At 42.1% G+C, this 19,760-nt stretch overlaps 1 protein-coding gene across 3 annotated transcripts in view; it reads right to left on the bottom strand.

The window, feature by feature from the left end:
- The window catches only part of GANC (glucosidase alpha, neutral C), a 93,555-nt gene that overhangs the window by 37,089 nt on the left and 36,706 nt on the right, over positions 1–19,760 (bottom strand). For all 3 annotated transcript variants that reach the window (XM_068253445.1, XM_068253447.1, XM_068253446.1), the window contains 11 exons: positions 19,041–19,221; positions 17,254–17,407; positions 16,936–17,171; positions 16,725–16,851; positions 14,075–14,154; positions 11,898–12,041; positions 8,848–8,944; positions 6,997–7,098; positions 4,462–4,705; positions 4,307–4,371; positions 179–255 (listed from right to left, as the gene is read on the bottom strand). In XM_068253445.1, coding sequence (XP_068109546.1) covers positions 179–255; positions 4,307–4,371; positions 4,462–4,705; positions 6,997–7,098; positions 8,848–8,944; positions 11,898–12,041; positions 14,075–14,154; positions 16,725–16,851; positions 16,936–17,171; positions 17,254–17,407; positions 19,041–19,221 — 1,507 coding nt within the window. The remainder of the gene's footprint in view (positions 1–178; positions 256–4,306; positions 4,372–4,461; positions 4,706–6,996; positions 7,099–8,847; positions 8,945–11,897; positions 12,042–14,074; positions 14,155–16,724; positions 16,852–16,935; positions 17,172–17,253; positions 17,408–19,040; positions 19,222–19,760) is intronic.

Genomic DNA, 19,760 nt, shown 5'->3' with positions numbered 1-19,760 from the left:
GGGTAAGTATATTTCTGGAGTAGGCAGCAAGTGTTATGTGTTAGTTACCCTGATGTTTTTGTCTGCGATGAGGTTTTGAAGAACACACAACACTGCACACGTTCTAAAATATGGAAATACTGCTTACAGGGAACATATATTCTACTGTTCATTAATCTGATGAAATTGAATACTGTACCTCTCCTGTGCCAGGAAATAAAATGTCAAGAGAAGTAACACCAGGTTCCAACACTGGGGCAACAAGTAGTGCATTTCCTGTACAAAAGACAGAATACATATGTGTTTATCACATTGATGGTTAGTTGATAGTTAACAATGAAGGTCAATAAAGGAAATAAAAATAGCAGGGTTTCAAATTCATAAGGAATCCTCCCACTGAAGTACTAATTTTTTTTCACTGCTTTGCACTAGAACTTTGAATAAAGAACATAATGTTTATTTGACTCTTTTACATATGCATATATGCTTTAACTGCAGAATGCCAGATTTAATTTGAGGGTATTTACATCCAAAACAGGTAACCGGTGTAGGAATTACAAAAGTTTGCATTACAACAGTTTGCATACGTGCCTCTCACTTGTTAAAGAGAACTCGAGGTGGGCACATTGGGGGCAGATGGGACACAGAGGCATGTTCTCTGCCTCATAACATGCCTCTGTGTCTCCACACCTCCTCTCTCTGCTCCTTCCACAGCCGCGCTATAGGCCCCCCGAGATTGGCAACATTATTTGTGGCCACCTCAGTGGTAAACACAGGGAGAGGGATTCCCAGTTCAAAACGCCCACCAGGGCATTCCTACAAGGTTTCCAGAGCTGCCATTGGGCAGCTCTCTCTCCCTGCACCCTCTCTTCCGCCCCCCCCCCCCCCCCCCCCGCCTCCCTGCACGCTGGATGAGAGAATACATTTCTCATCCCAGCGTCGTGACCTAGAGGTGGGCCAGTGCGGCCCACAGGAGCGGCGTTTTTGCGGTTACCTGATCCGCTCAGCCCCACGGATCAGGTAGCCTACTTTTTTATTTTATTTTTTGAGCCCATCTCGGCACTCTTTAAGGGAGCAAAAGTAATTGGGCAATTGGCTTCTCACCTGTTCCATGGTCAGGTGTGTGTTATTCCCTCGTTATCCCAATTACAATGAGCAGATAAAAGGTCCAGAGTTGGAATCTATTGCTGTCAACTCTCAAGATGAGATCCAAAGAGCTGTCACTATCAGTGAAGCAAGCCATCATTAGGCTGAAAAAAACAAAACAAATCCATCAGAGAGATAGCAAAAACATTAGGCGTGGCCAAAACAACTGTTTGGAACATTCTTAAATAGAAGGAATGCACTGGTGAAGTTTAGCAACACCAAAAGACCAGGAAGACCACAGAAAACAACTGTGGTGGATATTCTTTCCCTGGTGAAGAAAACACCCTTCACAACAGCTGGCCAGATCAAGAACCAGGAGGTAGGTGTATGTGTGTCAAAGTCAACAATCAAGAGAAGACTTCACCAGAGTGAATACCGAGTGAATACCGAGGGCTCACCACAAGCCTTCACAGTTCTGGAACAACATCCTATGGACAGATGAGACCAAGATCAACTTGTACCAGAGTGATGGGAAGAGAAGAGTATGGAGAAGGAAAGGAACTGCTCATGAGCCTAAGCATGCCACCTCATCAGTGAAGCATGGTGGTGGTGGTAGTGTCATGGCGTGGGCATGTATGGCTGCCAATGGAACTGGTTCTCTTGTATTTATTGATGATGTGACTGCTGACAAAAGCAACAGGATGAATTCAGGAGTGTTTCGGGCAATATTATCTGCTCATATTCAGCCAAATACTTTACAACTCATTGGAAGGCACTTCACAATGCAGATGGACAATGGCCCAAAGGATACTGTAAAAGCAACCAAAGAGTTTTAGAAAGGAAAGAAGTGGGATGGTATGCAATGGCCAAGTCAATCACCTGACCTGAATCCGACTGAGCATGCATTTCACTTGCTGAAGACAAAACTGAAGATAAAATGCCCCAAGAACAAGCAGGAACTGAAGACAGTTACAGTAGATAAAAGAGCATCACCAGGGATGAAACCCAGCGTATGTGTTCCAGACTTAAAAACTTAAAAAGTGAAAGTTTGATTTATGATTATTATTCTGTCCCATTACTTTTGCTACCTTAACAAGTGGGAAGCACATATACAAACTGTTGAAATTCCTACACCATTCACCTAATTTGGATGTAAATACCCTCAAATTAAAGCTGACAGTCTGCAGTTAAAACATATCATGTTCATTTCATTTCAAATCCATTGTGATTGTGCATAGAGCCAGAAATGTTAGAATTGTGTCGATGTCCCAATACTGTATTTATGGACCTGACTGTATGTAAATGGCATATATAACAGTTACAAAAAAACAAACATTATTTACTTTACTTCACCCCAAGGCGGTTTTTACCCTAACAGACAAGAGCGATTTTCACCTCAGTGCTCATCCCGTTCATTTGTCAATAGCTTAATCACTACTAATTACAATGAAATGATCTATATCTTGTTTTTTTCCCCACCAATTGGGCTTTTTGGGGTTGATATTTGTTTTCAGTAATTACTTTATTTTCTATGCATTTTAAGGGAAAAACAAGGAAAAAATGAAAAAATACACAATTTCATCCCCTATAGTTTTAATATAAACACTGCTACTGTGCATAAAACCCACACATTTTATCTGCCTATTTGTCCTGGTTATCACAAAATTTTAATTATGTCCCTAGTACAAAGTATGGTGACAATATATTATTTGGAAATAAAGGTGTATTTTTTCTTTGGTGGGTTTTTTTCTCCACTATTTTCACGTGCACGGGAAAGCACGCGCACGCGCACAGCGGCAGCAGCACTGTCTGACTTATAAAAACGTCCTGGAGTCATTAAGAGGCTCTAGCAGGAACGTTTTTATAAGTCAGCATGTCATTAAGTGGTTAAAAACGATCAAGTTACAATATCTATGGAGAGTAAAGGTGGCCATACATCTCACAACTTGGCGGCCAATTGACCATCTGATTCAATAAGTATTATCGGATGAAAATCTGTGCTGCCAATAGCCTACCTGATCATCGATTCAACCAATTTAGAATTGAAATTGGTCGCATGTATCGATTGGACATGCTGGAAAATCTTAAGCCAACATGCTCGATCGGGTTTGCGTCTGTAATAGCGTGCGATAACCGCAATCAACAAATGTGACGGAAACTCCCACTTTACCTTTGTCCCGCCATCCTCCGAATATCCGCCGCTGTGTCCACACTCTTCTTCCTCATTGGCGCCCCACATGGCCACTACAATATTGCACATGAGGCGCATGTATGACATCACACATGCTCCCCACGTGCAATACACCTGGAACCATGTGGGCAGCCCATGAGGAAAAAGATTGCAGATACAGCGGTGGACACTCGGGGTACAGTGGAGAGGTAAAGTATTATGCACAGGCACCGGTGGGTGCATCTAACATTTGAGGGGATGTGGCCGGGGCGGTGTCACAAGGTCACTTCCTGAAAGATTTCATGCTGAAATTGTTTGGGAATTGGCCTGCGGTTTATGGCGGCCAACAGATCTCTTTCTGATCAGATAAAAAAAAAAAGAGAGATCTGTCTCTTGGTCAATCAGCTGCCAAAGTTGTGTGATGTGTGGCCACCTTAACAGATTTGTAGCTCTTCCTAATGATCTGCTCTGTTTACATATAATAAATTCCTAAAGCAGTGCAACATATTGACATTGAGGACAAAGGTCACAGATGATTGTCTGTCACTGACCTTCAGTAGATGTTTATCTGAGTGACAAAGTATTTCACTCTCTAAAGACAACAGGATGAGCATACATTTGTCTTCCCCTTCTCTTCTTTACATTTACCTTAAGCCCCATCTACATGATACGATTCTTTGAGCGATTCAATTACGATTCTATTTATGATCCGATTAAATCCGACATGTCAGATTGGGATTCGATTCGATTCAATTTGCCATTGTTTTGCAATGGCAAATCGAATTGAGTCTAATCGAATCCCGATCGGACATGTCAGATTTAATCGGATCGTAAATAGAATCGTAATCGAATCGCACAAAGAATCGTATCGTGTAGATGGGGCTTTAGTCTGTAGGACTTTGGTTCTTACAATTTTTAATCCATATTTTTCCATTTTATTTTCAATAAACAGTAAGGCCCAGGCGTAAGGGTGCCAGCATGCAAAAGCCTCTGGTGACGCAGCCCTAGTAAACGTGTGTGGCTGTTGGTAAATAAATATTAATTCCAAAATATTACTATGAGAGATCCTACCCAGCATGTACTGATTTTCCACAGCAAGGGCATCTTGGCATTCAGAAAATTCAGCCCACAAAGGCCTGTTTGTTGTAAAAGAAGACAGGAATGTGATTATATAGCAGGCTTCACTTCCAGGAGGGAAAAAAAATTACAATATTAGGCTCCCTCACCTCATTACTGGCTCAGCTGACCGGGATGCCTTGTAGAAAAGCAAGTACCAGTATGGAAGGAGAGTATACCGCTCTTGTATTGCTTTGCGGATCAAACGAGTATTATCTTCACCAAACAGCCACGGCTCCCGCCGCTTGGTATCGATCTTAGCATGGCCACGAAAGAAAGGCTGGAATGAGCCAGCCTGGTACCAACGGATGAGGAGTTCAGGCTCTGGATCACCAATAAAACCGCCAACGTCAGCTGGAAATTGGAAAAAAGGCTAATCAGTCTCAAAGAGAAACTAGAGTGTTTATCAGTCTTTTTTACTGGTAAGTGACACATTTCCATTTATGCCAAAACAATTGTAGCAGAAACCTTTGACATACTCTGCTTTCTTCTTTAGAAAAATCTAGTGGGTTTCATTCATTCCCAAATACACTAATGAGAAAGATTTAGTAAACTAAACATTTTATTCATGTCGGTATGAAACTTGGGGAAATTTCTATTCAGTTCCTACTCTCCAAGAATCCCAAGGTTGTAAGAAAAAAGGAGGGTTGTCAACGTAATGCCTAGTACACACCATGCAATTTTTCTGTAAGATGGATGCGTTGAACAGATCATTTCCAACAGGTCCAATATGATTTCTGATGGTTTTTCTGATCAATTTTGCATAAAAGTGAATCGGAAATCAGATTACACCTGTCAAACATGATCTATTCCATGCATCTGTTGGGAAATTGCATGGTGTGTACCAGGCAGTAGACTGTTCAGGGCTGTTGCTTGAGACTCTAGCCTAAGTACAGGTGTCCACCGAGGTCACTTAATGGCGGAACATGTACTCTGGGTATTCCAGCTTTCTCTCACAACCAAAAAACATACTGGTAAGATAATTAGCATTAACTATATGACTGGATCTAGTGTTGGAATGTATCGGGAACATTGCCGTTGATGAATTAACTGCCAGTAATATTGCCATGCCCAGGTAGCGTACGGAAACATCACCATTACTGCCACCCAGCGCAGGAGACTTGGGCGCAGCCAGCCTCACCATAAGCCGTAATAGGAATTACGGCTATAGCGGCGCACAGGGAGTAACTTCGGCGCCGTCAGAAGACAGTGCTGAAGTTACTTTTAAAACACTATAATTCGGCCTCCAGCAATTGCTGGAAGCCAAATGATTTCATTCCCCACTATCCATGGCGGCCTGAAGGGGGAATAGTATTTAACACGGCCGGGAACTTGTGCAAACAGCACGATCAGCCATATATCGCCTGTGTCCTGCGCCCAAGTCTCCCGCACCGATTCCTCTCGTATGCCCACCAGCAGAGTACTGCGCATGATGCAATTATCAGGACTCACGGTATGTGAATAACTCAAGCGTTACTACGGTAAGGCGCAATAGGCAAGTAGCATGTTCCTGTAGTAACAGCATGTTAATCATGCACCGCAGGTCCTGTTAATTACATAACATATGGTACACTGCTGGCAGTAGTAGTAACAGTAAAATTGCCATGCTCTACCTACACATGGCGATATTACAGACAATGAGTGCATCAACCCCATTGTATAAAAAAAAAAATAGTGACATAAACAAATACAGTAAACGTAATTAAACACATTACATTTTCTGAAATAGAGTGTGATACTCATGGGGCCATGTTTATTAAGGGATCTCCATGCATTTCCAGTGGGGATATTAAAATTAATCAAGCAAATATGGACTGGAATATTTCAAACTGTCTGCTATTAACCCTTTACAATTATTTTTTCAGGTCACCCACATCTCAGCACTTAATTTTACATATGCTGTGCAGGGGAAATGTGGGTAATCTGCCTGTGCTGAGCAGCGGGGATGTGGGGAGGCTTCTACCTAACTGCACTAGCAAGAATGTGACCCTTCCATCAGCGGAGGGGGTAGGGGCTGCGCCAGCTCGGGCGCTGCAGCTCTGACCCTCAATGTACATGCGCCAGCATAATTATGCAGCGCAGCGTGGTGCTGAAGGGGGTAGAAGTCTCATACTTAGTCCAAAACTTTAATCTGAGAGCCAGATGCCATGCTGGACTAGAGATGACATGGAAAAATTCACATGCGCCCACGTAATATATACACTATATGGCGCAGCGTGTAGATGGTGGTGATAAGTGTTGGACTTTAGTCCAACACATTGATCTGAAAGGGCTAATGCCGTGCCGGATTAAATCTGACGACCGCACCTCTAGCGGCAGCCTTTATGCTCCTTTTTGGACTATGTCCGACATCAGGAGCAGGGGAGAACAATCATTGAAAAGGGTTAATGGTTAGGATTTGACACCCTCCCCATCGATCATACCAGATTATACTCAGAACTGCTAAGAAGTTGGCAAACTTGTGGAATGCAGCAACCTACAATATACAGCAACCACCAAATAGGAGACAATTAAAAAACGATGTCCAGGTTTGCTGGGTCACCTATGTTCTCCCCACTGGAGACATTTGGAAAGCACTGGAGAGACATTAGTAAACATGTCCCTCGTCTTACAACCAGAAAGAAAGCAAATCATAGTATGTCTACCTCCACAAAAGGAGATGCCCGCCACACTGAGGCTAAGCAACATCGGGACAGAGATTTTCAGATAATCCCACTCTGCTTTATTATCGCCAGTCCATATTGCACCTACAATGAATAAAGATATTTAGACTTACAATGTGATTCATATATAAAATAAACATTTGCCAGTAGCTAATTTGATTACAAAAGAATCTGATATAATATGCCCTTAACCTATCCATATAAAGACACAAAGTATGTATACCTGCTCTTCTGTATGAAGCCACGGACTCCAGCACAATATTGAATAATAAATGTGCATTGGAAGCAGAGACTGGGAGGCTTATATTGTACCAACTCTCAGCTGAGAACAGTATATAGTAAAGCTACACCTGAGCAACCATACTGTCTGTCACTGCTTGCTGTTGCCCCAACTCGCAATGCTACTAGGATCCTCCACGGCCCTCTTATTTTCTAATGCATCCCTTGTGTACTCCAAGGCTGCTATTCTGTACAATGTATTCTTAATAGAGACAAAAGGGTAAGAGAGCCCTATGATGTTACAATTAATAAAAGGACTAGGGGGGACTAGTAAAGTCCATCTCCAGGCGGAAGCAAAATTTAAATTACAAAAAGATGTTTCTTGTTAATGTTATGTAAACAATGTTAAGAGTCCTTTTCAACCCTAAAGATCTAAATAATACTTTCATTAAGACTTTTCCAATGTCTGCACTGTTACTTGATCCAAATATCCAGACTTTTGACACCAGAAATTCATGTCTGTTGAAGCTACTCCAGCAATAATAATGATATTGTGGTGTTTATGCTGCAAAGGCAGGTCTCTCCTACTAGATGGCAATGTTTCAATGAACAGACATGGAACTGGCATTATGTGACCAGCTTAATAACTAAACAGTGTACTGTTGATGGCTGCTTTATAACAAATAAAATGTGTACCAAGATATTAAGCACCTATCAAGTAACTTAAAGCGGTATCGTCACCATAAAAATCAAATTTCAACAGCAACTGGTTTGAGTGTATTAAGTGATAAAGATGCTAATGCTGCATTCAAAACTTTTTCTGCTGTTATGATTTGGAGTTATCACATACTTAAAGGAACACTGGTCCTTTAGTAGTCTTGCCAAAGAATTGCATGCTGGGGGTTCTTTTTATCTATAATCTATTCCTCCTCTTCACCTTTGTTCCATGCCAGCTGCTTATCTGAAACCTAATACCCTACTCACTTGTGTTTACAAGCAAGGCTGAGGCGACTCAGCGATTGGAGGAGACAAGAAAAAAAGTAAAGGGCAGAAATGACATCACGAGCTAGCCTTAACTGTGGGCAAAAGACATGGCTCCCACCAGGAACAGAATTCTCGTCATTTACTATATAATATTCACTGAAATCAAAACGTGGACAGTATAATACATGTGTTATGTAAGTAGATCAAGTATTTATCTACTTATATATGTGTTTTTTTTCCCTGGCATAGTATGGCTGATCCTACTGCTTTAAATGTTTGTTTGTTTTTTTACTTTTGTGGACTTTGTTGCATACACACCCTTTATTATACAGTATGTTGCTCAGAACAATTTTTAGAGATTTGGGTGGCAGCTGTGGCTTAATCACTGTGCAGACATGCTGTTTGGCTCCAATCACACATTTTACAGTATATGCTTATCTCTTACCAAATTAGGATTTCCAGATAATTTATATACTGTATATTTTACCAGTAACTTATGTTTACAGATTCTGGGACTATAGGGTTGTAGTTCAACTGCTAGATACCATATACTCAAATTCATAATAGTCTGACGAAGTGAAATGATCAATAGCATGCCGTGTTTATTATTTTAATAATGATACAACTTGCCATAGCGTTGTGACCCAGCAAATGCAGATCTCGTCAGCACAAAGGCTCTCTCCTTTCCCCCTGAGCGCTGAATTAGGCCTTTCGAAGTTGCCATTTGCTGTCAAGCAAAAGAAACAATTAATATTTCAAATTATTTATTACTTGCCAGGTTGGACGCCAGAATCAGTCTGTGGTCCACATGCTAGTAGCGCACACTGGGCTTGATTCACTAAACCATGATAACTCAAATATCACACCTTATCACAGATATCACACCTTATCAAAGTTAACACGCCTTACCACCCTTATCAGAGTAGCATAGCGTGCGCTACGTACCAGCAGGGGCTCAGGGCAGGACTAATGCCATTGCCAATTAGCAGGCATAAGTTCGTAGCCGCTCACTATGCTACTCTGATAAGGCGTGTTAACATTGATAATGTGTGATATCTTTTGTAAGGTGTGATAATTGAGTTATCACGGTTTAGTGAATTAAGCCCAATGTGTGATTTAGTGTGAATTGCTGCTCATGGTGTGGTTCAGTCACAGTGTTAAGCCTGATACATACCTGCAATTTTGATTGGCCAATGTTACCACTTCCATGTAGTATGAGAGCTTACCTACACAATTTATTTGTAGCATTTAAAGTCTGTTGGCCCTCATTCTACATGAGATGGTGAAATTGATCAGTGATTGGTCAGTCGAAACTGGATGTGCGTTTGCACCTTTAGTCAGTGCTTTTTGATCGGATATGATGCACTTTTTTGAAAATAACTTCTGCCAGAGACTGTAAACTAGGTTGCAGCTACGCGCAGACATGGCGATTGTCCCTGGTAATTGGACTTTCCTTAGTAATGGCTATTGTTTTCCATGCAGTGGGAGGTCTTCTGGCTTGCTTCCTCATAGATATGAATTTGAACACTCAGCTATGCCTATGTAAAGTGTTTGGCTGGCTTATCTCTGCGCTAACAGTAAAGCACAAGAGAAAATCACCAAGAAGTGAAGCCAACACACTCCCGGATGCTCGTTTCTGTTTCAAGCTCTTTCACCATCCACTCTACTTAAAAAAAAGTAAATGAATAAAATTTAGATTTTTTCTATAAGAACTGATGGGAAAATAAAGTTAATCCTTCACACACTTCATATTATCCTTAAAAAATACACAAAGCGCATTACCTTTCCTAGCCGGAGGGTCATGAAAAATCAAACCCTTCAGGTTGCCATACATCTAGCGATGTATCAGCAGATTCGACCAAGAGACAAATCTCTCTCCAATCGAGTCTGATTAGAGAGAGATCTGCCCATACACCGCAGGCCAATTTCCGATCAATTCCATGCTGAAATCGATCCGCATCCGCCGCCTCCCTGCTGTCCCCAATGAAAAATGTCCCCTCGATGCCGAGTGTAAAGTGTACATTACCCATCCGCGGCCTGCGCTTGTCCCCCTCTGGCTTCCGGCATTCCTCCGTTCTGTACACACACGCGACCCACGTGGTTTCCTAGTAAGGGGATGCGTGTGTGACATCACAACACGCACCCTTACTAGAAAACCATGAGAGGCGTGCTTGTCTGGACAGGTAATGTTTACCTTGCATAAGGCACATTTTTCATTAGGGGGGACAGCGCCGGGCATTTCATCGCATTAGTTGATCGTCACAAAATTGCACGCTCTTTCCGCTGTGCACTTGATCGAGCAAGTCGGCCCTACATCTTGCAGCATGCGGGATCGACAATGCAACCAGTTTTCGTCCCAAAATGGTTGCATTGTCGGTCGGGCATACACTTGGCGGCACCTATTTTCATCCAATTCAATGATAATCGAATCGGATGGTCGATCGACCACCAAGCCGCCTGAAGTATGGCTACCTTTCTCCTGCATACATTTAAAATAGCCGCAGCCAAAGTTTGCTGGCTTTTTTTTAAGTGAATAGAAATAATCAAGTTATTTGGGGTAACTGGCTTGCAGCCTCTGAGTTTGTGGATCCTATCCTGGAGATCAAAGTCTCTCCAGGATTGGTGTGTCTATACTGCTGATGTTTAATGTAATTCTACCTTGTCTGTTTGAAATTGTTGTACCTTTGACATGCTTAATACTTACTGATGTGAAATTATTCTTTCTGTATTGCATTTTTTCCCAATAAACTGTGTTTTGTTGATAAAAAAAAAAAAAAAGAAAGAAAGAAAGAAAAAAAAAAAAGAAATAACCAAGTTAAAATAGTACTGTAGTAGCACATAAAATGATTGTGCACTCCTAAAAGAGCTGTACAGTACCTGCACCATCCCCTATGCTTCTCAACACTGTCCTCAAGTACCACCAACAGTGCATGTTTTGTGGAAATCCACAGAGGTAGTTAATCAGCTCTGTTAAGACACTAATTACCTCACCTGGGAATGTTTGTGGTTTTCTGCCAAAGATGTACTGTTGGTGGGCCTTGAGGACAGGGTTGGGAACTCTACACATAGGCCACCCAAGAAGTGATGAAAAAGCTGGATGTGTTGAGGATGAGGACAGCATGGGATCCCGGTTCCCTTTTATTGTTTGCTGCCAATTCTGCATCATGCCTGATGAAAAAAAAATCAAGTTTCTGAAAGCTTACATTTTCTCCTGCTGAGTAAGCCAATACATACGACCAACTATATTCCAAAGTGCAACATTTTTTATTTATTTATTTAACTATTTATATAGTGCCAACATATTACGCAGCGATGTACCGAGTATATTGTATTGTTACTAACTATCCCTACCATAGTCATATCTCTATGTATGTATCATGTAGCATGTATCAAAGTCTAGTGCCAATTTAGGGGGAAGCCAATTAACTTATCTGTATGTTTTTGAGATGTGGGAGGAAACCGGAGTGCCCAGAGGAAACCCACACTGACACAGGGAGAACATACAAACTCCTTGCAGGTGTTTACCTGGCTGGGATTCGAACCAGGGAACCCAGCGCTGCAAGGCGAGAGAGCTAACCACTACGCCACCGTGCTGCCCATGTCAATGATCACTTTTTCCATTGTTTATGGTTTGTCATTATGCGCATATTACTCATACTCTGTCAAATACCGGTACTTACCTGATAAAAACCATACATATTATGAAGATCTCTGTGCTCCCACCCTTGGTGGTGGACAGCATCTTTTGGCATGGTCATTTCTGGTGCATGAAACACAGATGGCTCATTCATATCATTCCACACAAATAAGATATCTGTGGAGTCCTGGAAACAAACAAAGGTAGGTTAAAACTGAAGTAAACTCCAGGCGAACATTTTACATTTCTGGCCCCCTCTTCCATATGAGCTGTAATGCAAAGAAATACATAGCAGCTACATTAATGCTTAGTGTTTAGCCTACTATCTACTGGAATTTAAAGTACCTCTGAATTGGGGAAATCCTACAGCATAAAGCCCATGGTGGGCTAGATTACCTGTTCTTAAATGTGCTGCCGCTGCTTGTTTTCGTCGAGGTCCCCTCGCGCTCAGTCCTCTAAACCCTTCCGAGGAATCAGAGCGATTCTGAGCTGTGCAGATGCGAGGCACGAGGGACAGAAAGAGTCACAAAGGGGGACAGATAGAAGCAAAAAAGTTTCTGTACCGTGTTAGCCAAGCAAATTATATAGGTAGAAAAAACGTTTTGTAAAAAATAATACCTTTTAATGGCTAACTGATAGAGTTAAATGATGCAAGCTTTCTGGGATCTAGTCCCCTTCTTCAGGCATATTTCCAGATGTTAGCTGAAGTAAAACACTGATGCAAGTAAATGGTAAAATCAGCCTGCTGATCACTTGACACGGATAAACAGTAACCAGCACAACTGTCATCTTCGTGTTTACCATTTACCTGCATCAGTGTTTTACTTCAGCTAACATCTGGAAATATGCCTGAAGAAGGGGACTAGATCCCAGAAAGCTTGCATCATTTAACTCTATCAGTTAGCCATTAAAAGGTATTATTTTTTACAAAACGTTTGTTTCTAGCTTTATAAAGGGGGACAGAAGGAGGCACAGGGCGATTGAAGAAGGCAGAGAGCGACTGAAGGAGGCACACAGGGGGGGGGGGCAGAAGGAGGCAGAGTGGACAATCTGGACCTCGAAATATCTGGTCTCCAGGGACCTGCGATGAAGTTGCTCCTTAGGACACCGAACTTCCTGCTGCTGTACACATATGCAGTAAAAGCTGGTAACCGAACACCCTTGGGGTGTGGCTTAGTGTTCAAGGGCGGGGCTTCTATCGGGCTTAATCCATTGGCATGGCACCCCCCAGCACCAATGGCACTCCAGGCAGTGGCCTGGAATGCATTTGCCTGAAAAAGGCAAAAAGGTCCAAGTTTCCAGTTCTAGTGGAACAGAAATGTTCAAATTAAGAGAATTTTTCATTCATTACTCCAGACATTGACTGGCTACAAGGGATTAGAGTTGTCAGGAGGCCAGTCTGAAAATCAGTGTTGTTCGCCTACTCAGAAATTACTGTGCAAATTGAAGCTAAAGGCAATATTTGTCAAAATCTCTGCAATACCGGCTTAGCAGAAGAGAAAGTCCCCTATCAGCCTTTTAAAAACATGGATGGATTGAGTTACTGAGGGACTTGTTAAGCTTGCTACACACCATGCAATTTTCATTTCAGATCCTATGATCAGATTGAGGTTTAGACCTAAGATCAATTAAACATAGAAAAAACTAGCATACTCACGAATGCGTTTTTTTTTTTCAGTTTCGAATCAGATTTCCAATTCTTTTTCCAACTGGACTAAAAATTAATCAAAGAACATATGAATAGCTAGTATTTCAAAAGATATTTTCCAGCATGTACAATCTGCTTACAATCGAGACAGAGGTTGATTTAGAGCTGGGATCGGTCTGTGGCAGTCGATAAGATGTATTTGTTTTTCTAATCCAATCATTCTCTTGATCGGAAATAGGATCTAAAGTGAAAATTGCATGGCACGTAGCAGACCTTAGACTGTGGCGGAAGAGGTGTTTCTAATCTGTTCACTCCGGAGTCAGGCCTTGTTCTTCTTCTTGGAGTTATTAATCTCTGAAGTTTATCTGACATGTCCAGCGTCCACTATTTAATGGATGTTAATGCATGATGTAAAGATAACAATTGCCCAAGGGTCAGACAGTTCCCAGTTAAACAATCAAAGCCCTTGTAAAATATGTACTTTTGCACTTGCCATTATTACAGTAAAGCAATAAGTCTAGTCATAGACACTAAATCAACAGACTGTTTTGAATACAGAAGGCAATACTTACTTTGTATTTATCAAGTGAATACTGAGAAGCGTACCATTCTCGGGCAACAGGATTTGTGAAATCAACATAACTGGAGACACCTGGAAAAAGACAAACGGTGTCAGCAAAGCATCTTTCAATCTTCATGGTGTTTGAGACAAAAGCAGTCTATCAATAGAACAAAGTGCATTAAAGTGACTGCTGCTGTGACTTTTAATACAGCAAAAGATTTTCTCATACACACATCAAACTTAAAGAGAAACTCCGACCAAGAATTGAACTTTATCCCAATCAGTAGTTGATACCCCCTTTTACATGAGAAATCTATTGCTTTTCACAAACAGACCATCAGAGGGCGCTGTATGACTGATATTGTGGTGAAACCCCTCCCACAAGATGCTCTGAGTACCGAGGTACTTTTGGCAGTTTCCTGTCTGTGAACCTCGCTGCCTTGTGGGAAATAGCTGTTTACAGCTGTTTCCAACTGCCAAAAGAACATACAGCAGCTACATCACTTGACAGCAGTAAAAATGTCACCATGTGATAAATGTCAGAATATAAATCAGGGATTTAAAAGATTTTACGGATTTTACAGGCGGATCGCTCAGAAACAGCCTTATCAGTCCGCCGACAGACTGTACACACGCTGTACTGTCTGCTGAAAACCCGCCCAGCGGGAGGTGCCGACGGACCCGTCATTGCCTTCCATCAGACGTGTGTACGAGCCTTTAGGCAGATTGAGCCACCGGTTGGATCTGGCAAACCACCTGTTATCAGTTGGCCATCTGGTTGGTTCCCAGCTGTACACACGCCCAACTTATCTTCCAACAGACAAGTTTGAAAGGGAAGCCCCCACGTGGCGCTCCTGGATAGTGCTAATATAGCATGAACTAATTCCCGCAGGGCAACCGCTTTGCGGTATTAGTTTTAGACCCTGCATATTTTGGCATGCGAAAGCAAATGCATATTTGCATGAGAAATGTCTCGTGATTAGCCAATTAGGCCAAAATTGCAAAGCCATATTTATCAGGTTCTGCTTGGTTGATGCACACATTTTTTTCTTTGTTGAAATCAAGTTTGAAAGATAGTTGGACAGATTGTTGGTACGTGTGTATGAGCCTTAAAGTGGACCCGAGATGAGAGTGATATGGAGGCTGCCTTGTTTATTTCCTTTTAAACAATACCAGTTGCCTGGTAGTCCTGTTGATCTTCTGGGCAAACAGGCATCCTCTAATCCAGTCAGACTTGAGTCAGAGCACCTGATCTGCATGCTTGTTATGGGTCTGTGGCTATATGTAATAGAGACACAGGATCGGGGGGCAGCCTGACAACTTGCATTGTTTAAAAGAATAAATATGGCAACCTGCATATCACCCTCACCTTGGGATACCTTTAACAAGCGCACACACACAGGGTTCAGAACTCAATCCCTTGGGCGACAGAGGAGGGAAAACGGCGCAGACCACTAAAGAGCAGCTTCAAGCAGGAAGAGTGAATAGGGTATCAATGGATTATTGGACTTGGCTTGTGTTCACCCAAGACAACCTGGCACTCCACATTTTTCAGGGATATAAAAAGGTTCTGGGGGAACGCAATTCCAACTGGCTGTCCGGGCCAAGAACCGTAAACATGCACAATTACTGTCACCAACAGGGATCTCAACTGTCATGAGTTCTGTACAGATGTGTCATTATCCTAGAACTGAATTACCTGTTGTGTTGCTGCGGAGGGACAACAGCATGTTGTAGGACAAAGTGGGAGGGGTAAGGAGGAGAGCAATCTGCTAAGCCTGCATTCCGCACTACAAACCCTAGATTATCAGCAGAGGCCCCCGACTGGATGTCTTTGCTATGGTTTGCAGAATGGCTAATGATATGGCACAGGAATAATCCCATCCTCATTAGTATACATTACAACCACACAGGTGGATTACTTGCGGTTATTTTCGAGTGCAATGGGCATGCATTAAAGAACAAATGACACCCATGCTAACCTAGAAATAAAAAACACATATGTAAGTAGATAAATACTAGTTCTACTTACATAATGGATGTATTGCACTGTCCACGTTATAATTCCTGTGAATTTTATTAAGGAAAAGCAGAGAATCCTATTCTAGACAGTTTCCATCTTGGTTACCTTTGAATGAAGCTAATCCTGACATCATTTCCTCCCTCACTCTTTTTTGTCCTCTTGCTAATTGTGTATTCGTTACCCGCCCTCCTCCCAGAGTCTTCAGACACTCCCATATATACTTCCTATACTATAGATATGACTATCTTATGTCATTAGAAGGAGGGGGAAATAAAGGGAAGCGGAGAAATATATTATAGATAAAAGGACCCCCCAGCATGCAACTGTTTTGTAGGCCGATGGCAATGTCAATTAAAGGGCTAGTGCTCCTAAGGTATGTGATAACTCCAAACTATAACAGCAGAAAAAGTTTTGAATGCAGGATTCGCATCTATATCCCTTAATACACTCAGACTAGTTGCTGTTGAAATTTGATTTTTATGGTGACAATCCCGTTTTAAAGGCAGAGCATAGGCTCCTCTACTGGAGCTTTGTTACCAAAGCCATTCACTTTTAACAGGCTCCTTTTCAATCTCTTACACTTGTTATACTTCATGACAATTCATGAATCCCAAGTGTAAAAATCTTCTTAGCTAACCTGGCCAGCAGGTGCCCTCAAAGTCCTGTCCTTTTCTGTCTTTCACAAAGTAACCTTTGTCCTTGGCTTCTGCATACAAGCTGTACGTTGGATCAACTTTAATGTGAGGGTCAGATATAACGACCAGCTGAAGATAAACAAAGAGAAACATCAAAGAAATGTATTGTAAATCAACACAGAGAAATCTAGGCAAATGCACAGACATCTTTACCTTCCTTCTCTTCTCTCTCAATTTCTCTTGCATCCTGACAGGATCAGAGAATCTGACCGGATCCCAAGTAAAATATTTCTTGCCATCTGTGTGCTCGATATCTAACCAAATAACATCATAAGGAATATCATGTTCATCAAACCCTGAATCCACAGCTTCAACATCTGCCTCGTCTTCATAGTTCCAGCGACACTGGTGATATCCCAGTGAGAAGAGTGGAGGAAAGCTCTGAGTACCTGTCATAACACAGAGATTAATTACAGCCATGCAGGAGATGCTGCGTGACTCTATAAAATGTTATTTCATTAACAAAATCACCTGTCAACTGTGCATATTGGCTAAATACATCTTGGGGCGAAGGTCCCAGCAACATGAAGACATCCACAATCCCACTCTCTGACATCCATCTGATGTCCATTTTGGGTATTGCTTTTTGTTTCTTTATGTCTGGAGTGGTCAAATTCAAGGGAGACTGAAAGATAATAGTGTCAGGGAAATGAGCATGCACAGTGCGATACAGGTTTATAGACTAAAGCAAAGTTTTATATGTACATTCTCTGCAAGTAATATGTGCATAATTAGATACGTATTCATTCTCGATTTTTTTAAGTGATCACCTGATACATGGGTGTCCAAACTTTTTAGGCCAAGGGCCATATCACCGTTCTTGAGAGTGCTAGGGGGTCGAACTAGAAAAGTTAAATAGAATTTTTGATAACAAAAGTTAAACACAATTATGCTTGTGACAATTAGGCAAAAAAAAAAATTTCCACCAGAAATAACCCATATATTGTGTTCAGTCAGCACAGTGAAAGCTGCTAATCGGTGGCTGTTGCTGCTGGCACAGTGGCAACTTCTAATCAGTGGCTGGCTACTGCTACAGTGGTGGCTGATAACCTACAAACAAGCAAATGGGGAGGCAGAGCGGCGACACAAGATGGTTCCTGCATGCAGCACCATAGCTAAAGCCTGCGGGCCGCATGGAATTAGCAACCGTAGAGAGCTTTTGGGGCCACCAGAAATGGCTCAGTGGGCTGCATTTTGCCCCCAGGCAGAACTTTGGACATGCCTGACCTAGTGTGTATACAGTGAGGTTGTTAACCTGCCATCTACAGATTTGGATGATGCTTGTCTGACTGCTATTGTTGCTGCAGGGAGCTGTACAGTATTAGCAAACCTCCTTCTTGTTCTTCCCCCTACACTCTCTGGAGAACCGAACAGGCTGTTCAGCAGAGAGCCCAGCAGCTTGTCTGTACACTGCTAATGGGTTATCTGAAGTGATCAAGAAATATATGCGGAAAAAATCTTAAAAACAATCATTTCAGTTACAATGTCTGGCCAGCTGATGATGCGTTGTGTTGTTATGCGAGGGGCATGACGCAGGGACAACGGGCGGCGCATGCGTGACGTCACGCTGCAGGTGGGGGAGCGGCACAAACAATGTAATCGGCATTGCTAGGGGTGAGTAGATCTGCCTGGCGGTTTGCTCATGAGTTGGGGGTAGCTGCCGGCTGCCGTACACAAGCCTAATTATTGGCTGAGGCGGTCGTTATCGGACACCTCAGCTGATTTAAGTCAGGCGTGGGAACGGTCCTTTAGACTTTAAAGTGAACCTGAGGTGAGAGGGATATGGAGGCTGCCATGTTTATTTCATTTTAAACAATGCTAGTTGCCTGGAAGCCCTGCTGATCTATTTGGCTGCAGTAGTGTTTGAATTACACCAGAAACAAGCATGTAGCTACTCTTGTCAGATCAGACAATATTGTCAGAATCATCTGATCTGCATGCTTGTTCGGGGCCTATGGCTGAATGTATTAAAGGATCAGCAGGACAGCCAGGCAACTGGTATTGCTTAAAAGCAAATACATATGGGAACCTCCATATCACTCTCATTTCGGTTTCATTTAAGTAAATGACATTTCTTGGCAGGGCAGAGCTTACAGATCTGTAGTGTGGAAGTGATATGTGGTGCAGTTTTAAACACTCTACTCATTAATATAAGTAGACCTAAGGTTTTCCTCTATATTCATAAGGACAGGAAGGTAATGATCTGAAAATTAAATCAAGCAACATTGTCCCCTATTTGAGTCTAGTATAAAACTTACCTGCAAGGTAGCTTTGCAATTGACTTCTACTAAAGTCTCTGATGCATTCAACCAGAATATGCCACAAGTGTGAGATGGTTTATGTGCCAGCAGCAAAGGTACAGATCCATAGATTCCCATTTTACTATAGACAGGGTACCCAAATACATCCAAATTGTACAGCCGGTATGCCTCATTTTCCCTAGCAGTGTGAAAAAAATGAAGTTCATATTTAGTATGCTGCATAATGCAAGGAAGACATTTTTCAATATGATCAATGAAACCTAAAAACAGCATCAAAGTCATCCAGCTGTCCTAAACAGAGGGAAATGCCCATGAGTTTCAGACCCAGCCAGAGAAGTAGCTCTGTTCAAGTGAATGCGTTAATCTGTATAGCAGGTGCTGTTGACTCTGTCAGTAGTGGTAGGTGTGAACACCCCTAAGGTGCGGAATCTAAGAGGATACAAGTCTTCAGTAGGGCGACAAACCACTTTATTGCCTAGTAGTCACCAGGTCATGACTTCTGTTATTGATCCACCAGCGACTGAAGAAAACAGGAGCAGGTATAGGATGAATAGCTTAGGCCAGAGACAAGCCAGATCAGAACAGGCAGCAAACAATCATAAACGGGATGACAAGCCAAGATTAGAACAGGTGAATAAAAGGCAAAAGGAAGGAAACTAGCCAAGGTCAGGGCAGACAGGAAACTAGCAAAAGTCGAGGTCACAAGCTGAGATGAAA

The sequence above is a fragment of the Hyperolius riggenbachi genome, chromosome 9 (genome assembly GCF_040937935.1).
Source record: "Hyperolius riggenbachi isolate aHypRig1 chromosome 9, aHypRig1.pri, whole genome shotgun sequence".
In the NCBI taxonomy this organism is placed as follows: domain Eukaryota; kingdom Metazoa; phylum Chordata; class Amphibia; order Anura; family Hyperoliidae; genus Hyperolius; species Hyperolius riggenbachi.
This window is presented reverse-complemented; position numbering and strand designations above follow the sequence as displayed.